The 24,538-nt window shown below is 37.6% G+C and overlaps 2 protein-coding genes across 12 annotated transcripts in view; both read left to right on the forward strand.

The window, feature by feature from the left end:
* LOC148976858 (myosin heavy chain, fast skeletal muscle-like) overlaps positions 1 to 8,824 on the forward strand; it is a 45,072-nt gene extending 36,248 nt beyond the window's left edge. For 7 of the 10 annotated variants that reach the window (XM_089118799.1, XM_089118798.1, XM_089118806.1 and 4 more), the window contains 2 exons: positions 8,466 to 8,562; positions 8,785 to 8,824. Coding sequence is in view for 2 of the 10 variants with exons in the window: in XM_089118810.1 (XP_088974936.1) it covers positions 8,466 to 8,503 (38 nt within the window). In the remaining 8 variants the exon portion in view is untranslated. The remainder of the gene's footprint in view (positions 1 to 8,465; positions 8,563 to 8,784) is intronic. The other 3 variants (XM_089118802.1, XM_089118809.1, XM_089118810.1) reach the window with 1 other exon arrangement.
* Positions 8,825 to 9,527: 703 nt separating this feature from the next.
* Positions 9,528 to 24,538, forward strand: part of galnt14 (UDP-N-acetyl-alpha-D-galactosamine:polypeptide N-acetylgalactosaminyltransferase 14 (GalNAc-T14)) — a 35,060-nt gene continuing 20,049 nt past the window's right edge. Inside the window, exons 1-2 of one of the 2 annotated variants that reach the window (XM_039692232.2) lie at positions 9,528 to 9,937; positions 18,467 to 18,636. In XM_039692232.2, coding sequence (XP_039548166.2) covers positions 9,803 to 9,937; positions 18,467 to 18,636 — 305 coding nt within the window. In that variant the 5' untranslated portion in view covers positions 9,528 to 9,802. Of the gene's footprint in view, positions 9,938 to 11,776; positions 11,961 to 18,466; positions 18,637 to 24,538 lie in introns of those variants that run through there. The other variant, XM_039692233.2, reaches the window with a different exon arrangement.

A 24,538-nucleotide genomic window follows, 5' to 3' on the forward strand; every position in this document is an offset into this window, starting at 1 on the left:
TGATATTTTACTTCCCAGACTGAGATATTCATTTGGAACGCCCTGCAATGTCATGAAATAACAGCTGAACATGCAGATGTAAATTTTTATATATATGAAGAGTTCAGATGCAAAAGCCTCTAAGTGCCATTTGAAATTTTCTTCTAAAATGATAATTTTTATCAAGCTTGTATATTTAAGTTCAGTAATTTCACTTAAATGGCACTGAAGATTACTTATTAATTGCCATTTAAGTGAAATTACTGAACTTAAATATACAAGCTTGATAAAAATGACCATTCTAGAAGAAAATTTCAAATGGCATTTAGAGGCTTTTGCATCTGAACTCTTCATATATTTTATTTATATATATATATGACATCATGATCATACATTATATAAAAGCATACTGTGCATAATACGGTGATATATAGAATATATTAATTTTATGTATTATATAAATATACAAGTTCAATAAACGTATAATAAAATACTAAATCGCACACAATACATTCATATTACTACTACATTCATGAGTGTTTATATAAAACACATTTACATATTTAAAAATAATATACTTCTGCAGTGGAGAGGGAAATTTACCCACCAGTCATTATGCAAGTGCATAATACACAGTTCATATCCATATCCATTTATCATATCCAAAACTTCCAATGACCGTTTCATGATATTCCATAAATAGTTCATATCCATATCCATTTATCATATCCAAAACTTCCAATGACTGTTTCATGATATTCCATAAGTATACACCAGGAACAACTCAAATAAACCAATCAATTTAAGTCTCATACTCAGAAAGTGGTGCTGCAAGGGCACACTGAAAAAGTTTGAGCAGAACTATTGGTAAAGTTAGGATCTATAAAACGTCTCCGGACATCTCTGATATCTGAACAGCATGTAGGGACCCTGTGAGTTGGAACATCGCTTTATCTCTCTTTCTTCCAAAACTCAATTGGAAGCACATGGTTGCCAAGAAATGAGCTGGGAGAGGTGACCCCTTTAACAGCTAAAGTTTCAGCTAAAAGGAAGAAAAAGCAGGAAAGTAGAATCTGGTCGACATGAAGAGATAGTGTGCGTGTGCGCGTGAGATTGGTGTGGTGGGCTAAAATGGGAAGGTGTTGGTCAGTCAAGTGGGAAAAGGTCTTAGTTTTTCATTTCATCAAGCAATAAAACTCCCAAGCCCTTGTGGCCTTTATCTGTGCTGTGATCTAAGTACATTATGAGGTTGAAACTCAATGTTGAGAAAGCAGCTGGAGGAAGTGATGATTACTACAGAAAGTCCTGGCAAAGTAATGAGAAAGTAGCACAGGATAACATCAAAACCAATTAAGTCCATCCAGGTTCAATTCAACCTTGAAAAATTTCAACCTGCTTTCATTTATCTATTTTAAATCCTGTCTAAATTTATGGATTAATCTGCTTTAAAATACAGAGGAGAGGAAATGCAGTGTACCCACTGATTGATTTTTTTTGCATGCTGTCTGCATTGTTTTAATGTCCAATTCACTAAAGGAATTATGCAAATCTAGGCAACACGGCAAACATGCTCCCAAAAATGTGATTTTTGAATTGCCAGTGGAGAATGCTAGCCTGGGTGTCCCCATGGTGCCTTGCCGCAGCGCGATTTTATTAACGCTGCTAGGCAGCCTGGACACCATGAACCAAATTTTCCCCTGAGATAGGGAACCAATCACAGAACGGGGAAGGAGCAGCAAGACGATGATGACGTATATGCGACACACCGAAGCAGTGTGTTTATATCTATGGACCTATCATGGCAGCGGACGCTTTATCAAAAGTTACCTTTTGATACAGCCTAATGTTTTGACATTAAACATATGGGCTCAACTGATTTGCAGAGTGGGGATTTGAAGCTGTTCCCTTTTACTGGTGATTCACTTTTTTTTCATTTTCACTTCATATAACGTTAGCCTTTTTTGTTGATCACATATTTGACCGTTTCATGTGTTTTAACGGATTGATCGTGTTGCTATAGACGCAGTTGTTCACTCCGGTAATATAATCGTTTTTAAATGAATAAACTCCTTTTTAAATCAATATTTTGTGTCAAATAATTGATTTATTTGGTAGGTAGCCATGTTATAAGTGGAAAAATGTATAGCGAGGCAGTTGTTACAGCGAATACAACCCCTTCAGGCTGATTCAAGACCCCTCCACTCAACGCATTCTCACCCCAAGGCGTCACCTTTTGACCATGCTTCAATATTCGACGCTTTAGGCGCCCTTTAGCATCAGTTACATTACGCGATCCTACGGCATCATCTAACTGACGCTAAAGGAAAAGCGTCAGTTAGAGGACGCGGTTAGGTTTAGGTCTGGGGTGGGGGTAGGGTACACGCGATCCTAGGGTGTCATCTAACTGACGCTAAAGGGTGCCTAAAGCGTCAGACCAGAAGGCGCCTCCTAGTGGTCTAACCCTAAACCTACCCCAGTACTAAACCTACCATTACCGAACAAAGCTCTGTGCGTGTTATATTGACGCTAAAGGGTGCCATGTGCGTTGGATTTAGACGAAATTTCAAAAGTGTTACTATATGACGCCCTAGGATGAGAACAAACCAGTAGCACTAACGTTACCATTTTTGTAGCGCCAAAAGCGGACCTTCACTGATGTAATGACGCAATGACATTGACAAACACGTTTTGTGTATACATAAATCTCCTAAATCTCTGACCCACATATGTCATTTGGTCTCATTGAACTGATTGGCTACAGGCACATTTGATAGACTTTCGTAGCACCCAATAATACAGCTCTGGGCATTCGTACGTAAACCACACCTCAAATACTAGAAAATGAACATGAGTAAAAGTGATTTCCAGTTTTGTTTGTTAGCCAGGCTAGGAGAATGCAGCAGTCTATCACAATCTGGCATAATTGTTTGAAACTGTAGCATCGTTGAACTTCCACCACTGCGACCTCTTTAAAAAGCCAAAATGCACTCGTTTTTTAAAATATGCCTGGTTATTTCACTACCCTTCATCATTTGATCTTTATTTGATGAATTAATGCTGCCATAAACAACAGAAAATGTAAAGAAACATATCTTTTTAATAAAAAAATCTGTTTACCTCCTGCGGTCTGTGGGTGGTATAGCACTGCGTTTTGTAAATAAGGTGCAATCTATAAATAATAAACCTAATTTACATAGAAAGAGGCGTATTTGTGCTGTAAAGAATAACAGTGACTTGAACTTATTTGACCACCGATACTGCCTGGTTTATCTAGATAGCTTATGCTGAGTGAAATGAAATGCCATGCAACTAGTCTCATTTAATTCTGAATGCTATCTTACAAACCCAGGATTGTGATGTTTCAGTGACAGCTAATGTGGATTTTTGTCCGTTTGATGAGCTGGAGGATGACTCAAAGTGAGCATGTGATAAATAGATGCTCTGACAAAAAGCGTGACACACATGCAGTGGATTCATACCAAGTTGTGCTCTATTTTCAGTGATGACACCTTTAATTGATGCAGTGACTGGGGACTCATGTACCGCAAAGTCAGATGGGTGTGAAAAGACTGAGGGACAGAGAATGAGAGAGAAGTGTTGCTGCTGTTTCCCCTAAGCATGAAAAATGAGACCGAGTCCATCTCAACCCAAAGTGCTTTGTGGACAGCCATTCATCTTTCTGCATCTCACTCCCTTTATCTGTCACTCCCGTCTCATCTTTACACCTCTCATCCTGCTTTACTCTCCTCCTCCACCTGAATGCAATTTGCTAAAACTTTACCAAAGCAACTCAGGGACGGTAACTGTATTGTATTGTATTGTATTGTATTGTATTGTATTTATTTATTTCTTCGGTCAGTCATTTAGAAATCATGTCATAAATCATGTAACACAAAAGAGAGAAAAAAAATCAAATAAAATAAAATAAAAAATAAAAAATAAAAAATAACTCATCTACATTGGTTCAGATCACAAATCTCCATTGTCTAACCTCACTGTTACCTTCAAATTCATAATAGCGCCGGTAGACCTGTTGCAAATTTTAACGACAAACCGTAATCAGGAGAGAATTGGTGACGCATTTAATCTCTGGTTTTACAGCTTTGTCCATGGGTGATTTTATCTCTCGAGGCAGATTCTTACGAGCTCACTTACTCAGCCTGACAGAAAGTGATGTCAGAACAGCATGATAAAAAAAGCATCGCACTGGGGAAGAGGGGAAAAAATCACAATTCGGCATTGTCTCTTAATGGCAACCACCGGGCAGACTTTTCCTTGATGGCAACTCATTACTTTTTCATGTTTAAGTTAATGAACATTATAAATGTGAATGAATGAAGTCTCAATTTGACCAATTAGGCTCTAGAGTTGCCTGAAAAATGTTGAAAAATGTTGCCTGGTCTGATGAGTCTCGATTTCTGTTGAGACATTCAGATTATAGATATTAACAGATGAGTTGAAATTTGGCATAAAGAGAATGAGAACATGGATCTATCATGCCTTGTTACCACTGTGCAGGCTGCTGGTGGTGGTGTAATGGTGTCTGTGGAGGATGTTTTCTTGGCACACTTTAGGCCCCTTAGTGCCAACTGGGCATTGTTTAAATGCCACGGCCTACCTGAGCATTGTTTGACCATGTCCATCCCTTTATGGCCACCATGTACCCATCCTCTGATGGCTACTTCCAGCAGGATAATGCACCATGTCAGTCACCATTCCCCCACAGTCACCAGATCTCAACCCAATAGAGCATTTTTGGGATGTGGTGGAACAGGAGCTTCATGCCATTAAGTGCAAGATGCTATCCTATCAATAGGGGCCAACATTTCGAAAGAATGCTTTCAGCACCTTGTTGAATCAATGCCACGTATATTTAAGGCAGTTATAAGGCAGTATATATATATATATATATATATATATATATATATATATATATATATATATATATACATGTGTGTGTTGCACTACCATTATGGAACAGGGATTCACTCTAAGTCTATGTTATTTATGCTGCTCAGTTTATGTGGTTCTCTGTGTTGTCAACAGTGAATTTTAAGCATATTTGTTTATTGGTGGGCATTTGTGAATGCTTGTGTGTGAGGGTGTACATTATTGATAAGAAATAAGAAATGAAAAATATTCTTCTTTTTTTTACTCTCCATTCTTCACCACTCTTATCTGTATTTGCGGAAGGTGCAAGTGTCTCCTGTTTACATCCATCAAGTGGTATTTGGACAACACCCATCCAAAGAGAGCAAGATTGTGTGTGTGTGTGTGTGTATGAGTACACATCTGAGAAACACATCTCACGATATTACATTCAGAGAGATGAATGTAATGTCTCTTCTTTGTTGTTTTACCAACCATGATTATTTTGGTGTGAGAGACAGTGGTCTCAAAGAGGATATTTGCTGACAAGCGTGCCAGAGAGAACAGCAGTCTCAATCGGGATGATGTTGGGATATTTTTTTATTGACATTTTTTTTTAATCTGAGCAACACAAACTACGATTCAGAACGGATGGCTCTGGGGTTATGTTATCATATTTAGCGGATGAAATCGAAAATGTTTTTTAAGCCTTCGATCAAAGCATCATCATCTTGTCGAATTTAATTGAACGTCATTCAATTTTCAGTCCAAAACATGTACTGAATGAATGCTTTCCTCTGGCGTAAAGTCAGTGAAATTGTTTCTCTTACAGTTGCACCTTGCCTGCTTTGCTGTTGATCTTTGCTGACTTTGTGAGGAAGGCTGGCTTGAAAGCCTCCCATCTTCCCCACTGGCAGCTCCTCCATTACCTACAAAGTGCTCCATCTCTCTCCGCTGAGGCTGGGGTGTACTGTGCTCCTTCTGATTAATGACTCTGCCATTCCAGCTCAATTTATTACCATACATTTCACCATGCAATATACAGTAATCCAGCAGCACAATCGTTCTGTATGGAGGTATTACCATTGTGCCATGATACTTGACACTATAAAAATTATAAGAACTTATTTGTCTGGCATTTGAGGCAAATCCATTAGGTTGACTTGAATAATAGCTGAGCTGACGCTAAGGTACAACTTACTGCCCCTCGGTGCATATATGAACACATTTAATAGTCAGAACAGCATAATATAATGATAAACCCATTGAGGATCAGAAAAAAAGCTGACAGCACTTGAATAGAAATGATCAAACTGTTATATACATTACCTACAATACTTTAGGTGCAGAATATAGAGGGTAAGCATATATGTTCTCTTTTATGAGAGAAAAGTAGAGAGTGTTTGTCAGCAGTTTTGTGCCTCACGGGATCAGCGCTAATTGTTGGAGCTCTGGGTAGCTTAACAGGCAGATTGTGATGGTCTTATTAAGCTCTCCACATTCACTGTGCTTGAACAAACATGCTCGGGCTTCTCACCCTCAATCATTTATTCTGTTAAAGTCAGCTTTTTTTTCCGATCTTCACAGTTCGCTAGACAAGATTCATCTTGCACTTGTGGAATCTGACTAAGTCTCTGCTCCCACAGTCCTGCCTCCGCTTTCCCTTTCCAACATCCAAACACGCAGAACTGCCCCATCACCTGTTATTATGGTATTTTGGCACATTCACTGCCAAAAACAGCAGCACTTTTACTCATATATTTTTCTTTTGTGCCCACTCAGATAAAGTATTGCGAATACTGCAACAGAATCAGGCTCCCCACATTTTCAATAAACTTTGCAGGATAACGTTCTTTTTTTTACTAAAAGTTTCATATTGAGTTATGATATTATATTTTTGTTAGTCCAACATCTTTGACAATACAGAGAATTGAATAAGCTAATTCTTTCTCTTTGTATAGCCTATGCTTCAGGATTATCATAAATCAATGTGAAAAATGAATTAGCTCAAAAGTACACTATCAAAAACCTGTAATGTAACCGATTAATGACATACAGTACATCATTAATGTAATCTGCTCAGCACTGTAGATACATCTACATGCATGTTAATTTATTTATTTAAATCCAATACTACAATATGTATTTTTCTTTAATTAGCTGTCTTCAAATGGAATGAAGAGTAGCCCGTGCTTGCATTTGGGTTATTTTTTTTTTTTTTTTACTTTACAGTGAGCTAGTTCAGATACTTAAAATACTAGCCATCCTAACTGATGCTCTCAAATGTTGTTTCTCTCTTTACGCTCCTGTTGGCTTATTTTTGTCCATCCACTGTTATCGACCCATTAGACAAAGCAAAATGGAATTTCTAGCTATCTGCACCCTCTTAGTCTATTGTTTCCCTTTCAGTCACTCAGTCTAAGGTAATTCGTTTTTCAGGGGCCGTTGTTTCGCTCCCCTTTCACCGCTGGCTGATTGCCTTGTAGAACAGACCTGTCCATGTAACATTATCCTTGGTCTATGCTCTTTACCTCTAATTTATCTGTCTAGTAAATGCCTGGATAACGAGGGCCTGTGACATATCCACGTCCCTCTAAAATGCCATGTTCTGTTTGGCTCATTTTAGTTAGTCAATGGAACTTGTTTAATAAAAAAAGATAGTTTGTATTATCTGATTATTTTTTAAGATTATTATTATCTAATACCAACAAGACTAAAAGACTTAACGGAGAACTACTAACATGAAACAACAGGGGCACATAGACTGGCATCATACTGAGGTATTCATGCTTTGCTTTGAGTTGTGAAGAAACCAGTGCTATAGTACATCTCTCATATTGTGCCTTTCCAGAACTGCTGAGAATCAGAAATGAAATAATCAACATATCATAAATCTAATTTCATCAAGAATCACATTATGGCCGTTGTTACAAACTTGCATTCATTCTGGTTCCATTCACGTAACTCCCACTTTCCAAATAATTTCCATTGGATAAATCAATCTACATTCTTCTCATTGAATATCCAGTTGCACTCTCAGAGCAGAACTGTTGATTCAGCCTTCCTTATGGGAAATAACCACTGCAAGTGTTATATTGCAAATTTGTTGTATTTGTATCATATTCCTATTCCTAATACCACAACTGAAATGCAACTCTAAAAAAGGCTGGGTTGTCAAATATGGACAAACTCAAACATTGGGTTAAAAATGTAATTAAAAAATGTAACCAAATGGCTGGGTTTGTCCATATTTGACCCAAAATTGGGTTAAAACAACCTAGCATTTTTAGAGTGAATAAGTCAAATATTGGGGGGTGGGGAAATGGGTTTCAAAAAAGCAAAAAAGCTTTATTCACTCAATTCACATTCTTTGAAACAAACAAAGAATAAGCTAATGGTTTTTAACTGTGGAATAGCATTAGCAACACTGACTTGGCACATACAGTACAAGTGTGTCACGATCGAACACTATCCACAATAAATATGCTAAAACTTGAGAGTGGGTAGCATAACTGAAAGAGTTTCAGGTTTCTGTGAAAATATTCCCCGAGCTGCATATTCAACCTTTGGCATATGGCATAAGAGCTAATTAGAACTATGCTAATGTGCTCCCTCAGGCCCAGCGACTGAAGAGGAAACCAGCTATGTGCTTTGATATATCTGTCATGCTTCAGCAGACACTAACAAGGATGAATATGAGACCCTGCATAATAGGTCTGTATCATTCAAACTTATTATTTACAGGTGGTGTTATCAGTTTAATTTGTGACTTTTAGTGAATCATTTACTTTTAACTTCTGCACATCATGTGGGAAATAGGCTACTTGTTTCCTAAGAAGCTTAATATTTGAATATAGCTGATGATTTAATTGATTTACATCCTTGTCTTTGATTGCACTGCACAGCTTAATGATTAATAATTTGTCATTGTTTCAGGGATAGTCCTGCTGAGGTTAAGTGCCCGGGCGGTTTCAAGGATAAAATAGTGATGGATCAACTTAATCTCAGACGGCACGTCCACTGACCGCCCACAGTCTGTGGGCTATACTGACTGTCTGATGCATGTTGTGCTAAAAAAAATGTCAAGAGCCAGCTGAAATCGTTTGTTCCAATCTGATTGACTGGCACTATGCAACATTCGGGAGTCAAGCTGTCCATACATCCACTCATCCATATACAATACAGGTTAGGGGCATCAAACACATTTTCTTTGAGGCACTTTGTAGCAATGTACTACTCACATGCAAACAAAACTGTTCTGCTTTGTTTGTGGACTGATAGTTCTAGTGGTTTATTATTGTGGTTATTCCTACATAACACAATATTTCATATTCCTTTAATTCAGATAAAGTGATTCCTAAATGAGACCAAAAACAACTTTAGTAGCCTACTTTTCATGTAGCCAAACAGACCTTTCCTGTCTGAGGTGGGAATGAATTTCCATTAATTTTCCTGCTATTCCTGTTTACAAGACTATGTTTTCATGATTTTCCATTTAAGTTTTTTCAGGCTTTTCCAGTAGCCTATAGAAATCGCCAATGATAAAATCATCTGATGTTGTCAGGCTTTCCATGGCAGTGACCGGGACCCCTGCATATTGTAGCAAGCCCATTTCGCAAATAACAGAAATTTAGAGCGAGTCAATAAGCGCGTCAGGAACAGGCAGGTCCGTGAAAGCTCCGTTCCGCGGTAGGTGGTGCTAAACTCATACACATTTTGTCGGTACCTCGGTGGCTACACAGGATGATTTTAATCGCCCTGGACAGCGTCCAGCGTCACTCACAGTCTCAGCAAGTCAGCGCGCAGAGCTGCGCACGAGAGCAACAACCTCATTCCTGGATAGGCACTACGGGCGCGAGCGCAGCGCGCGGACACAATTCGCCTCTTCGTTCGCTGAGAGAGAAGCGCGCGAATGGTTTTCAAACTGAAATGAATCGTTAACGGCCGTTTGAAAATGAAGAGGCTTTCTCGAAAGCTGACTTTAGCTCTCGCAGCGCTGTTTTGGATAGCCGCTTTACTCTATTTCATACTGCTGAATAGCCGGAAAATACTACCTGACCAAAGAAACGAGCAACCTAAAGTAAAAGAGGTGAGTGATAGCCTACATCATAACCTCAAAGACGAAATGGCTTCAATTGGTTGGTTAATTGCTTTTTAAGATATGTCAGTAACTCATTAATCCTTAATTTTTCTATCTCTGAGAGAACATATTTGTATAGGTGCGTCACTTTTTTGATACCTGAGCCGATAATAAAGAACAAAACTGTCCAATGCGTAGAATCCTTTTTATTGTTGGGCGAGTAACGTTAAATTTCAGAAATCCTTTTCTGAAGTAGGAGAAATTTAGCCTATAGCTGTACTTTTCCCCTGGGATACAAAATAATATGCTTTGTGATAACCTTTTCACATTAACCTTTTGTTTGTTTGTTCACATTAACCTATAATAGCATTTTTTCTCTTCTCCTATTCAAACATTAATCAGAATCAGTCAGAATGATGGACGCATGGAAACAGCTTTAATATAACGTTAAGTGCGTACACGAGGAAGCAGATATTCAATCTAGATTACTGAGTGGAAAGTACATATTTAAATAGTTTGTAATTAAGGCTGTAAATGAACCCATACCATTTGTACCCATGACATTTGCTGTAGAAACTGTGTTCAGGCACTTTCTGACTCCCCACAGGAAAGACATAGCTGCTACCACAAAACAGATTTGTTTCTCATAGACATGCAGCAATGAGTTGTATTAGGCTTTATTTCATAAGCGTACTATCTTCGTTTGGCAAATTGTGATCTCACATGTAATTCTTCTATTCTGGAATTTCATAGGAGTCCGTTTCATAGGAACGGTTTGCAAAAAAATATACCAGTCTGAGATTGAACTCACATTCTACACAATCAAATATGTGAGTTATATGCCATCCACATTCATTTTATCTATATTCTTGTTTTATTGCAAACAGCTGTCTGATTTGAATCCATTTTATTCACCCTAAAGCATTGATGGATAAACATCTGAGACAAAACTGATACTTAAAGAACTTAAATCTATCAAAGAGCAAAATTTCTGCTCATACTTCATGTTTAATTCCCAATAAAACTTATTCAAGATTACGTTTCTTATTAAGATGAACTCTGTACACTGTATACAAAACAGTCAATGTGTGAGATAATGAATAAGCAATTGATAGTTCTCTTCTTCTGAATACGTAGTGGATTTTACCAGGAGGCAATCAATAATATTTAGTTAAATATTTTGTTCAATATCTGTCCCGACTAAGATCGAAAGTAATGGGAACAGAAGGTCATCCAATGATATTTACAAACAGTTAAAAGTGAGATTATGCTAATATCTGTTGCATTAATAAAAAGGTCTGCTGTATTGTAGATGTGCAGCAAATTCTTGAACATCTTGTAAGTCAGTTTTTCACTGAAACACTGAAACAGCGGCTGGTATATGACAATAAAGTATCACTGAGGGTAATGGGGTATGAAACGTGATATATGGTGCAATATATCACAACACTGAACAACACTCTATAGGAACGGAAATATGAAAGCAGTTAGTACGTGTATGGAGACAATGATTGACTTTTTATGGTATAATGACTGGATTCATCTCAGAAGAAACAAAAAAATATTAGCTTGTGAATGCTTGAGTAGCGATGGATTTGACTTTTTTACTCTCAGGTTTTTACGTTATTGTACACCCTTGTGTGAGACGACTATGTAAAACTAAAATCAAGTAAACAGTTAATGTGGCCTTCAAAACCGCAGTGTTTCAGACACTCCGTCTTTAAATACAACTAAGTGCTGGGAGAGATATCTACTTTAGTATTCTGTGTTGAACAACATGTTTCCATTTGCGGTTTGCTTCAATATCTATTTTCTGTAATAACCCTGACAGGGAAGGCCGGACCTGAAATAGCTGTTATTGGCGAGGAGGAATATGAAATACAGGGCTGGCACAGCGGCTGTTGAGGTGAATGCGGTGTGTGTCACGGTGGCCGGTGTGTTCAACCCATTCATCAAATGGTGGTGACATCTCACTCAGATTCGATGGGTAGATACTCCCCCATCAGCAGAGTGATGCATTATCTTTATAATGGTAAGGGAGGACTGAGATATCACCCATGACATCTGCTATTACCGTGATTCATGGGAGATATGTCCCACAATACAGATTACACAAGCAGACGGTGTTGTTGTGTGGTATATTCATGATGGTTTCGTGTCACTGGTGTTGAGGTGTTAGACCGGACAGATGGAGTTTGATGGACTCATCATTTGCTTGCACATGAATTCTGACAGAACATCAGAATGAATCATTTTAATGCAGTATACCGCAGACCAGTTTTACAGTCATGCATGACTTCTGTACCTGCTGAGAGTGTGCTGAGGCCTTTAAAAAGGAGCAGGAATTCAGAGGAAGCCTTAGGAGAGTTCTGATGTGTGGTTTTGTGCATTGCAAGAAGGCAGAGGCTTTGGTGGTGTAGAATGCTCTATAAAAAGGACCCACACAACCACACATACAGAGTACAGACGACAGGACAGGGAGGATCCAATTACCACTTCCTCAGTCTGTCCTCCTCCTCTCATTAGGAGGCTGAGTTCTGTGGGAGCTGGGGGAACATTGAGCCCCAAACGTGGCACAGCTCAAATGCCCTGATCAGTGACTGTGGAGCATCAAGGAGGTGATAATTTCAGCGGGGAGAGTGGGGGTGGGTGTACAAACGCTGCCTTTTGAAGGCGAGTAAAATTGTTAAGCAGATAGAAAATTTGACACATTGATTCAGTACCTGTCATCTTTTTTCATGCGCTAATTAAATTCTGTTTCGATCACTGACTGAGTATGCTTAATCATTAAATGGGTTAATTTTGCTGCGTGTCATTGTGCAGTAATCCTAAAGTGACTAGAATAACAACGTTACATTTTTACTTGCACTCTCACCTTTTGTCATTTAAATAGCTTGAACACAATAACTAGCTTTAAACATTAACAATATGCTTTACATTTCTTGGATTTTCTCAGACAGATTTCTTTTGACAGATCGCTGAAGCAAGGTCGGAGGTGCATGTGAATTGTTTATCTCTTGTGTAGTTTAAATGTTTGTATACATCATTTTTAATTTGAGTGTTAATTATGATATCTAAAAATAAATAGCCATTGAATTTGGAGTCTGTTGATCATTTTTAATCTTTAATAATTGTTAATATTGTTATAGTTTGTATAGTATAGGATTGTATATTTGATTCGTCCACTGCTGAGGTTGCCTAGTTTACCCCGCAAAAAGGGTTTACCGTGTTGTTTTGTTTGTTTTTATGTGGCAGTACTTTTAAATTCATCCCTTTTTTTTAAAAGTAGAGTGTGGAACTTTAAATTGCCTACTTTAAAAGATTTGTTTTGTGCGATAAAGGTTATAGATATTTAGCCTAACCTATATCACTATATCAATGCACTATCACAGTGCTGATTGCCTATCACAGGGTACATCTGAAATCACATACTTTCGTACTAGATAGTTGGTGAAAAACAGTATTTGACATAATAAGTTGTCCGGTAACATTCTGAAGTATGCATACGATGGACACTTTACTATCCCATAAGACCACTGGAGAGGATTTTGTGAGTGGTGGTGACGTGATGCTACTGATAAGGTCACATGATAATGACAGCATGGTGAATGTGGTACGTCTGGATTACATTCAAACATGTTCATAACATAGCCTACTTTTTTTAGTGGTTGTGAAGTAATTACTTATTAAAAATAAGGACCTACTCAAGAGAGTATGAGATTTTGGACACAGCCCAGGTGTTTTCAAACCTGTCCTGGATCATTCCCGGTACTGCACATTTTGCATGGCTTCCTTTAATTTAAGCCCAATTTTGAGCCCAATTTGCGCCCCCCAAGCGATCAAAAGATCAAGTGTTGTCATTAAGATTATTTTACTGCTCCCGTTGGAGCCTGCACAATCCCAAATCGTACATATCAAACATGAATCGTATTTACGACTCTTAATCGGGCTGCCTCTGGCTAAATTTTTCTTCCCAAAACTCACGCCATGCGAACCAGCTGATGACTGCGTCCATCCATTTTTTTTTCTCAAGTAACGTTTGATCTTGTGATATCTTGTTAAAATGTCACTACACTCGACAGGTGTTTTACATTTGAAACAGTTGATTAAGATTTGAAAATCGTCTAGAGCGAGTAAATATTTTTACGTTTTCACCCGAGATCGTTCTCGTGTAAACAGGGCCTCACTTCAGGTCTTGCAGTCTCTACTAATGAACTGATGAGTTGAATCAGGTGTGTTAGATAAGGGAGACATACAAAGGCTACAGCACACTGTCAGTCCAAATCCGATTTTTGAACATATCCTATTAAAATCCGATCAGATTTAGCTAGTGTGAACAGCAAAAAATCACATGAAATGCGTTTTTTACAAATCTTTTTTTAAGCTTCATACATATGTGTGATCTGATTGGATTTTGCGTGGTTTATGACTTTCTCACGCCACGTAAAATGTAACGTCAGCCGTTGTTATGGGAAAAATTCTGAAAATCGCTGCCGAAACAAGCTGTGTTGTTGCAAAAGTCCCGGACGAGCAGAAAATGATAATATAATGGAGACATGTTTGTAAACCGATGGAGATGAAAAAGCTGTGCATATTACCAGCCTTCCAAGGTTCTGCCGCTAGACATTGTCATGTTATATAATTTAAATAAGACAACATCTCTTTTGCAAACCCCTCCATGTTTTGCGTATTTCTACCAATGCAACATCAACCATAGAAACCAGGTATTCCGAAACGAAAGAGCTCCATGGAAACACAAATCGGATCTGAACTGTTGCGATGCACAATGTGGACGACAATAATTTTAGATCAGATTTCCAATTGGATACACAAATAATAGGATTTGGACTGACACTGTGAACGTAGCCAAAATGTGCAATACTGGGGGTCTCCAGGACAGGTTTGAAAACACCTGACCTACACAATGCTATAATAAAAACTAAACCCTGTGTGTTTCATTCAGCTCTCTTTTGCATGGAGTCGGACATTTTAAGGGCTGTCTCAAACGCAAAATCTTTCCAGTTTACTGAACTTTCACGGCCGAAAAAGTAACACAATTGAGCATCGAATCTCAGTGTCTCCCCTTAACGGAAGTTCTGAAGTGTGAAACGTAAAGCACATGAGCCAACTCAATGACACACGATCTATGTTTTTTCAAAATATAGACCGTTATTTAATTATATTTCAGAAACATACTTCGCTAGACAGGTTATGAACATAATCTAAATCTATCTAACATTTATAATTGATTTACGGCTGAAATTTTGCAGAGCAAGCAAAGTATTTATCATTGTGTACTTTAAATAGTCATCAGTGCCCCAATGTGTTGTGAGTCATGTTCCCTGACTCTACCTTACACCCTACCCTTACCCAATGAAATTGGCTAATTATTCAGAATTTATTTGAAAAATATACTGTTTTTCATGTCCCTAATTAGAGCATTTACATTTTATTTGTATTATCAAAATGCGTCTCTGCATTTTAATATCAGCCTGTCTTTATGACAGACAGAAACCAACAGTTTTGAGAGAGAAAAATCACCAATATATCAGATTCCAATGTGAATGGGAAACTGAACTGGCGAGCTGAATTAAAAGCCCAGCCATTATCATGCTAAGCAGTCAAAAGAAACAGACATGTGCAATTACCTACCTCTATTACTGGCTGTAAAGATGCTGTTGTGGCTATTGTAAAGCAGCGGGCCATGACATTCCCTCCACAAACGCAATACTGTGAAAAGGCATGTGAGCTCACTGGTGAAATCTTAACTCTTGTAACTTGTAAACAGGTGACTGTACAATTTCTTCATACTATTCCAAGTGAGAACTGGTTTGTGCTTGATGACTTTCAGGTATTTTGTATTTTGGTGGATATTTTTTTTTTTTTTACATTACGGACTACTTTTTCTAAATATATATATATATATATCAGGGTTCCCGCGGGTCCTTAAAAAGTCTTAAAATGTCTTAAATTAGATATTTAAAATTTAAGGCCATTAAAAGTCTTATAAAGTCTTATTTTTTGCTATGAAAGGTCTTAAATTTTAGATGACACTTCGACTCAGTCATATCTTAATGTTTTCCAAATTAAAACCATCTAATTTGCGTACGTATTAAATTTATCTTTGTGGATTTGCTTGTTCACGTGACAATTCGCGTCACATTCGCGGCAGAATAACGTCCTTCTCCTGCACGCGAGAGAGAGAGGAGAGGAGTAGAGAAGAAAGTTGGCAAATGTCAGTTAAGTCGTAAGTTAATTCTTTATGTGCGTAGAGGTGTGTGATGTGTATTGTCTATTATGATACTCTATTGTTTTAACGATGGACGAGGCACTGCGAGTGTGAGCTGACATCGCATTTGTCTCGTGTTTTCACGGCGTGATGTGTGCAGTTATAGGCATAGACATGTATTTATTATGGTTATAGGTATGTCCCCAAATTTTTGCCTTATATTTATATCATGTTGTTATATTAGAATATCACATCAGTAAGAGTGCCGTTTTCCCGTGCACAAGTGTGATATTTATGTTATACAATAGTTAAATTAAAAATAAAGTGACATTTTGAGTTAGTTTTTAGCCATAACATTATCGATATTGTTTGTTTTCCCTTTATTTCGCCGACTAGAATTTCAAAATGAAACCATAGCAGTCTCAATGCAACAGACAGCGATGATTTCTTGAAGGAAATCCGCGTCTTGAACGAGTCATTTTAACGATTCAATCACTTGCTTCTTTCCCGTTTGAACAAATCGGTTGAATGAATGACTCCCTCAACTCGCTTATTAAGACAGCGATTTGCCGCCGCCTACTGGCGGTTTTAGTTTCATATTAAAAGTAAAAAATAAGAAATCATTTCACATTTAAATATTGAATATTGATTTTTAAAAAAAAAAAAACCTTATAGCTTGATTTATGCAATTGTAAATGGAGTCTATATATTAATGCCACTTCTAAGGCTGCTTCTGCGTCTACTCTGCACTGCAAAGATGGATTTTTGATTGAATGATTTAATTCAATGACTGCTAACAGTGGTACTGTATAATTATTGTGTAATGAAATATTATTGTATAAATAAGTATAATTACTGTATATATGTGATGCACGTGATGCATAACTCTAAATAAGTTTAGAAAAAAAAATCTCCATAAATAGGTGAAAATGCCCTGGAAATCAATTTAAGGTGGCAAATATTGCACATTAATTAATAATTTCTGTCACTGCTGTGAACTGACCACCGCATAGAATATGAAAAATATAAATATCTCCGCGAGTCTGCTGTCAACAACAGGCCTAAACCAGCCATGGCACCAGCACAAAAACACAATCAGTAAAATATCAACTAATTATTGTTGATAATAATTAGTTGATATTTTACTGATTTTGTTTTTGTTTTGTGTTTATCAACAAAACGTGAAAATATCGAGATATATTTTTGTCAATATCGCACACCCCTAATGTATGGTATTAATTTTGATTTCTTCAGGTCTTAAAAAGGTCTTAAAAAGCCTTAAATTTTACTTTAAAAAGTGTGCAAGAACCCTGTATATATATATATATATATATATATATTTTCTTTCTACATGTCTGTACACAAGCTTCGCTAAACCTTACAGTATATTTTGAGAAAATCCATGTTTTAAAAAAAACATGACTCTCTGTACCCCCTAAGTCCTAATTTGCAATACCCAGATGCACCGGTCATAATCATGGGTTATTGATTTATGATGTGTGTTTTTATAGTAACAGCCCTCTCTATTATTTTAAGCAGAATCTCCACACAAATATGAATGCTAGTTGAAATTAATTCCATGGAGGGTAGTAGCTGCATTTGAAAAAGCAGGAGAGAAGGAAGCATCACCCTCAGTCAGCATTCATACAGGCATCTAGGGAGAAACTAGCAACCTGCTGGCATGGGTAATCACTTGCCCCACCATAACCAACAGCCTCCAGCCCCCTTAATGTTCTAACATCAGCAAAAAAGCTCAAGGAAATAATAAGTGAGAAAACATGGAAACTCTTATACTGCTGTCGGTGCAGAATGTGGGCGTTTATTAAATTATGATTGATATGGCCTCATGGATTCCAAGACGTAGTGTGTTCAACCCTCAAAATATGAGACTACTGCTTGCCATGTGCTTTATATTTCAAGGGCTTTGGTGTGAAGGTGCTGCAGAATACTGCAATATTAATGACTTTCTTATGATAATTGCGAATATTGCCTACAGCCCTTTATTTACTTTCCCTACTCTTTTAAATGGTTTATTGAACGTTTCTTTTCACTAACTGAACATGCTCATTTTAAAGTATTGGATTTTGCAGTGTATTGTTATTTATTTATTCATTCATTTGTTTTTTTGTTATTCATTTGAAACTCTGAGATGCTAGTCTTTTTGTTTGTTCAGACCTTTAGGGTTAACTTATGCAACTGAATTGTCTCTTATTTCCAGTATTTCTGTGGAACAAGACAACTGACAGTGAAAAACGGATAGACTAAACGATTGCAATAAATCTGACTGCTGTGTTTCCATTATGTTGTAGATTTCAGATGCTGAGTGGGATGACCTGCTGGAAGAGTTTGAAGAGAAAAGCTACCTCAGTGCTCACAAATGGAAGCCAGGCCAGGATCCCTACAGTCTGTATGCCTTCAATCAAAGAGAGAGCGAGAGAATCCCCAGCAACAGAGCACTTAGAGACACCCGGCATTACAGGTAAGCCCTGTGCGGGCGTGTGTGTAATCTATATATAATACCCACACAGTTCATATTAAATTAATGAAGGTGCATCTGTGAGTTCTTGAAAACTTTTAGAAGCTTATGAAAGGTGTACTAAGTTAAAAAGAGTGAAGATTTGTGGTTTATGGCTGGGTAGTGGTTCTCTGGTTCTTCAAGGTCAGTATGCTATACTAGATGCATTTACACTACAGTTGGGGTGGGTAAGATTTGTAATGTTTTTAAAAGAAGTCTCTAACACTGTGTCCTAACACGCAACAAAAGGTATCTTTTCCATGTTAATCAAAGTTGTCCTAACCAGCTGCGACGGCAGCACGCAATGATTCTATTTTAGAAACGCTTTTTATTTCTGCAACGTCGTGGCTGGAAAATTTTGAATATCATTTTGTGTCTTTTATAGCCATACAAGCAACAATTCACCTCAGACAAGTGTATTCTATGACAACGACTGTTTCAGTAACTCAGTATGTGTTTTTAATAATGTTAAAATGGTGTAAAATTCATGAATCTGATGTAGCCTACAGTGCTTAAACATTTCGTTGCGAGTGCCGTGAGCTTGCCGATAGAGCCCGATAATAAAGATAGAGATAATTTCTTTCAAAAACAGTCATACTGACCACCTACTGTACTTTTGAACAGATTTTGGTAGAATTCTTAAATTGGTTTGGGATTGCGTTGCTATGGCATCAGCCTATGGTTCTAATTCAGTGATTGCAAACACACCTGTGTACTTGTGCCACATTTGTCTCACCCTCGGCCAAATGCAATGACTAACAAATGTACTGTATAAACTAAGGGGAACGCTTTTACAACAACAATGAACTAAAAACAGACGACAACATGTCAAAACAATCTCCATTCAAACGTATCTGCGAAAATGACTAAAAAGGCTGCATTATGCATGACAGGCCAGCAGTTGGCAATGTTACTTTGTCAAGTAACACCCCGAGAACATGTAAAAAGAATGGGTGAACATGTAATAAGCATGTGTATGACGTCATGGTTTTCACAAATTCACATTTTTATTCTTGGGTGCCATGGAGACGGTAAAGGCATCGTTTTCAAAACGTTGCACTCTGAAACCTGTTTTCAAAAACTTTCAGGCCCCCGAAAACACCTCTGTTGTGTAAATGAACGGCCAAAACTTATTTAAAAGTTTTCTGTTGAAAATGGTACATACCATATATGGTTTGAGCTGTTTCAGATATTTAGCAATTATTTTGATTGTTAAAATGGTTTCACTTGCACCGGTGTTTGTATAATAAGCCTCTTAATGAGACAGCTGTTTGTGATATTTGGCAGCTCTTGGTGGCAACATGACCTCATGGTATTTGTAGCTCATGAAATGGGACCGCTCTTGGCCACGGTACATTTTCACACTCTGCAGCACTCCGGGAGGTCGCTCACTCATTAGTGCATGTCACTTCAGTCAGACAGACTGCCATAGTTAATTTTTCAGCTATTTCTGGATTCTTTTCATGTTTACCCTGTTTACACCTGGTATATAAACATCCATCTCGGGTAATCAGATCGCAAGTGATCAGCTGTGACAGATTTCCTCATGTTATCACTTGTTTTCATATTCAGTGAGAGGAATTTGTCATGTTGAAAAAGAAAAAGCCAACACACTGTTGCTTCCAAATATACTTGAATATTTAAGCTCACTGCAAAAGTTATGCTTACAGGGATTCCCAAGAATTTACATGTATTTATATTTCTTTTAAATCTACACTTAACCAACTAGTTTAAATTAAAGCTCTTTGTTTTATTACTGTGGATGATTAATAGATGAGTAAGCAGTCTTTCAGTGTTGCCCCAGACACATCAGGACATACAAATATTTACACTACAGACATGATACTGTCACATGCGTTTCTGTCCACATGTGATCATAAGTTTAATCCAGGTCTAAACAGGGTCAAAGTCTCAACTGAAGAATCTTTTATTTGCATTCCTTGAATAAACAAGAACTTTCATCATAACATTCTCAACATCATTGCTTGGGTTCAGCAAAGTAAGAAGTCATAGCTTAAGCCTAGATTAAATCTGTAAAAAAAAAAAAAGGCCTATCTGCAAAATAAATCCAAGTTCTTAGTTTGAATCTCTTTTTTATTAGATTAAAATTAAAATATGCATATTCCAATATTTATTATTATTGCAACTTATTTTGTTTATTATTTAGTTATGTATTACTTTAGTAGCAGACTTGGCTTACAGTAACAAATAACTCAAATTAATTCATTGGGGTTTAGAAATCATCATACGCTGAGTTTTAAATTGCAGACATTTTTTTCTCTTTTGTCAACAGAGAAAATTAGTGATGTGCCTTGTCAACTAAAACCTAACCATGGGTTATTCTCAGTTGCACAGTCTCCAAAAATATGCAGGTACAGTGTATGTGTCAGGTTTATAAGAAATCCTATAGAGAGCTGTTGAGACCTCTATAGCAGTGCAGTATAATTCTCTATAAAATAATTCTTGCAGGGGCTGCGAGACAGTAGAGAGAATCTCAGATAAAAGGTGAGGAGGCGGCTCATTATGCAGGCCCAGTGCTCTAATGCGATACTCTCTCTCTTTCATGGTGTCAACTATTTTCTATGTAGCCCTCGTTTCTTCCTTCCTCTTACATGACTCAAATGCCTTTGTAATTACAGTAGGAACACCACACTCATTGTTCATTCCGTTGTTGACCAGTAGCACAATATTGAAATATCCAGGGAAATGCAATCAAAGTGCCAACCGTACCTCTTAATTAACTTTAGCTGGAATTGGACAAACAAAGGATAGTTCTACCGTTCCAGCAGGAGCCACTGTTTGATTGTGGCTTCGGACGGCAGTATTGACGCAAGGTTTTTGTTGACTATATTTAGTCAATAGATAGAACCTTGCAGGATTTAGATTTTCACTTTTAACAAACTTCTATTGAATCTTGGTACATTTTCTCATACTGCATGATCAGATTAGAGTACAGATTAAGCAACCTAACATAGACCATCAGTTCACACATTCCTTCAGGTGTCTTCAGACGAGCTTAGTCCTATCAGTATGGGGAAGCCAAAATGCTACATGAACTGGAAGAGCATTCAGTCAAATGCAGAATGAAACTTTGACAGCCATCTGTGGCGAGACCCTGGTCCTTTCACTTAGCCTGGTACCTCATTTTGCTTCAGAGAAAAGAGCCACCACCAGAGGAAATTAGCATGAACCTCAATTCAGAAGGACTTTCATTTCTCAAGGGCTAATAACAGATAAGCTCAGGCACCAGGAGCTTTGCAAATGTTGTTCATTAAAGCTGCCATTTATTCAATTCAAAAAGAGGCTTCCGAGTCACTATGATTTAAACACCAGGGAGGGGGTGGAATATAACCATGGCAGAGATGGCCTGTAGTTTTTAAGGTTACTAAAACACTGCAGTCTGACTTGATGAATTTCTTTGAAAGACACTTACATTTTGACTGTCTACTTCGCACCTTCTTGCAGAAGGCAGGATATTATCAGGATTTCTAATTTTAAATTGTTAACATTTTGGCCTTGAATGCTCAAATGACTGTCCAAATGCTGATAACAGTCCATAACAGCACGCGAACTTAAGCCTTGTTCAGACTATCTGTCCAAATCCGATTTTTGTGCAAATCCGATTGGAATCCGATAATATTTAGCAATTGTGAACGGCAAAAAAAATCACATGAATCACATTTTTACAAATCCGTTTAAAGCTACATTCATATGTGGTTTGAGATCTTATTCCAATCTCATTTTTGCCTACTATGATCGGATTTCATGTAGCACACATGTGCACTTTTATGTGCACCTGCAGTGCTCTGAACCAGTGGGGATTTCTGTACGACTGCAAAGGAACTTCGGCTTCCCCTATAATGTAAAAAAAAAAATAATGATCCACTATGTACTATTGTGTTAACATTTTATTGACTAAAAATGCATTAGAACAACTTCACCTCGAAGAAGAATTCGTTCAGAATCAGCTACAAATGGCAGGTCGGCTGACTTGATTTCCTTATCATAAATTCCCGTACCGTCAGAGTGCATTTCCCTGTTGAAGCCCAACATCCATTGACTTCAATGAGGCTGCTTTGAACAGTTTTTTCCAGAGCTTCAAACGCTGAAACATAATGATTGGAGGGTCTTTTGAAAGACTGAATCTCCTTTTGATTGACAGCGATTTTGTACAGTAAAGTTTCTGACACTGAAGCTATTCGAGCTCTGTCCCATTGCGGTTTTTGCAAGTGTACTAGAAAGACAAACTACTGCAACGTATTTCTTGGTATTTGCTTATCGAAATTTCTATCCAATTTTCATCATACATTTCACAGTTTAACCTAATTCCCACATTTCCTCCGTCAATGTCAGGCGCCTTGTTATAGTGTTTGGATCCCGGCACATCTGTCTAGTTTGGTTAATTTTATTATTAAAATAAATCCCAACAACTCCTCACTCCTTTCACCACCCCCACACCTGACAGTCGAGTTTAAAAAAAAAGAGCTTCCAGCAGCTGAACAGTTGCAATACACAGTCTGGACAGTCAATCATGTAAATCAGATTTAAATCCGATACACAAAATGGATTTGGACTGACAGTGTGAACAAGTCTTTTTTCAGTGACTCTTTCTGCTGATTAAATGCTGGTCTTTATAAGTGAGTAATCGAATCATTAATATTCAGTTCCGAATCAAGTGAGTGTCTTTGTAAGTTATTGAATCATTTAACTGATTCATTCAAAACCTTGATTTGTTCATGAATAATAGCTACAAGTTCACTGTCTTATACTGTAAGTGAGCCATTGATTGAGATGAATACATTTGAATATGATAATATGTCAACATTTTGTAACATTGTTTTCATTTCTAACAAAGCAATCTTCCCAGATGTCCACATTTGGCAGAGATTCAACATTTAATGTTTTAAATCTACCTTTGCATGAATGCAGCACTGGACCCTTTTATAGCCATTTATGAGTGAAATGTTACTGTAATTCAGTTGTATTGTGAGTTATGGCTGCTGTATAATGACGTTCAAATAGCCTACATGGCAATGGTGAAGCTATGAATTTGTAAATCAATAGAGTGTTTGCAACTGCAATCGATAGATCACTGCAATGATAGGAAACCATTATACTGAGCACCCCAGACATTTTTAACATTGCAAGGACACTGTCATGAAAAATTAAATAGATGTAATTTACTGAAATTCTGATATATGTAACAAAACAGTTGCGGTGTTTATTTTCTGCCTTCCAAAAACTTAATTGACCATATGTCTTTGATCCTTTTATGGCTTATGATCCTTTCATATTAGAGTAGCGTAATTTTTAGCTCTAATTAGAGTCAACCCCTCTGTATCTGCTCCCACTGCTCAGTAATCATGGGCATGTGCATGTGGCAGGCCTGAGAGGAAGTGCCTCAGATCATCAGTAGCCAATTAGACACCAAGGACAGTGTCCTCACACTAGCATCCTTCCAAATCAAGCACAGGCTCTTTAAACTGATGATCTTATGCTCATTACTTGAAGAACTATGATGCAGTATCTCCAGTTTGCCCTCTTGCTTCATGTTAGGTCTTCACTGCCTTATCAATAAGGCATTCTTTTTGGATATCCTGTTTATTTCTCATTGTAGCTCAAGCTTATATTACCTCCTGGGCCTTTCTCACCCGCCAAGGTTGGAGGAGTGTCACTCAGTTCCCTAGCGCTCTTAGACATCCTATTGTGTGTATAACAAAAGGAGCACCTGAAGGGCGTTTGCATCTCCACAGAGCATCTGAGACATGAATACATATTTTCGTGATAGACTTCATTGTCGGTTCCTATCATTGTTCTTCGTAAATAAAACAGTAAAGCATGCAGAGCAATTACTCACTAGAGCAGC

Source organism: Pimephales promelas, chromosome 13, assembly GCF_988280905.1.
Source record: "Pimephales promelas chromosome 13, fPimPro1.hap1.1, whole genome shotgun sequence".
Classification (NCBI taxonomy): domain Eukaryota; kingdom Metazoa; phylum Chordata; class Actinopteri; order Cypriniformes; family Leuciscidae; genus Pimephales; species Pimephales promelas.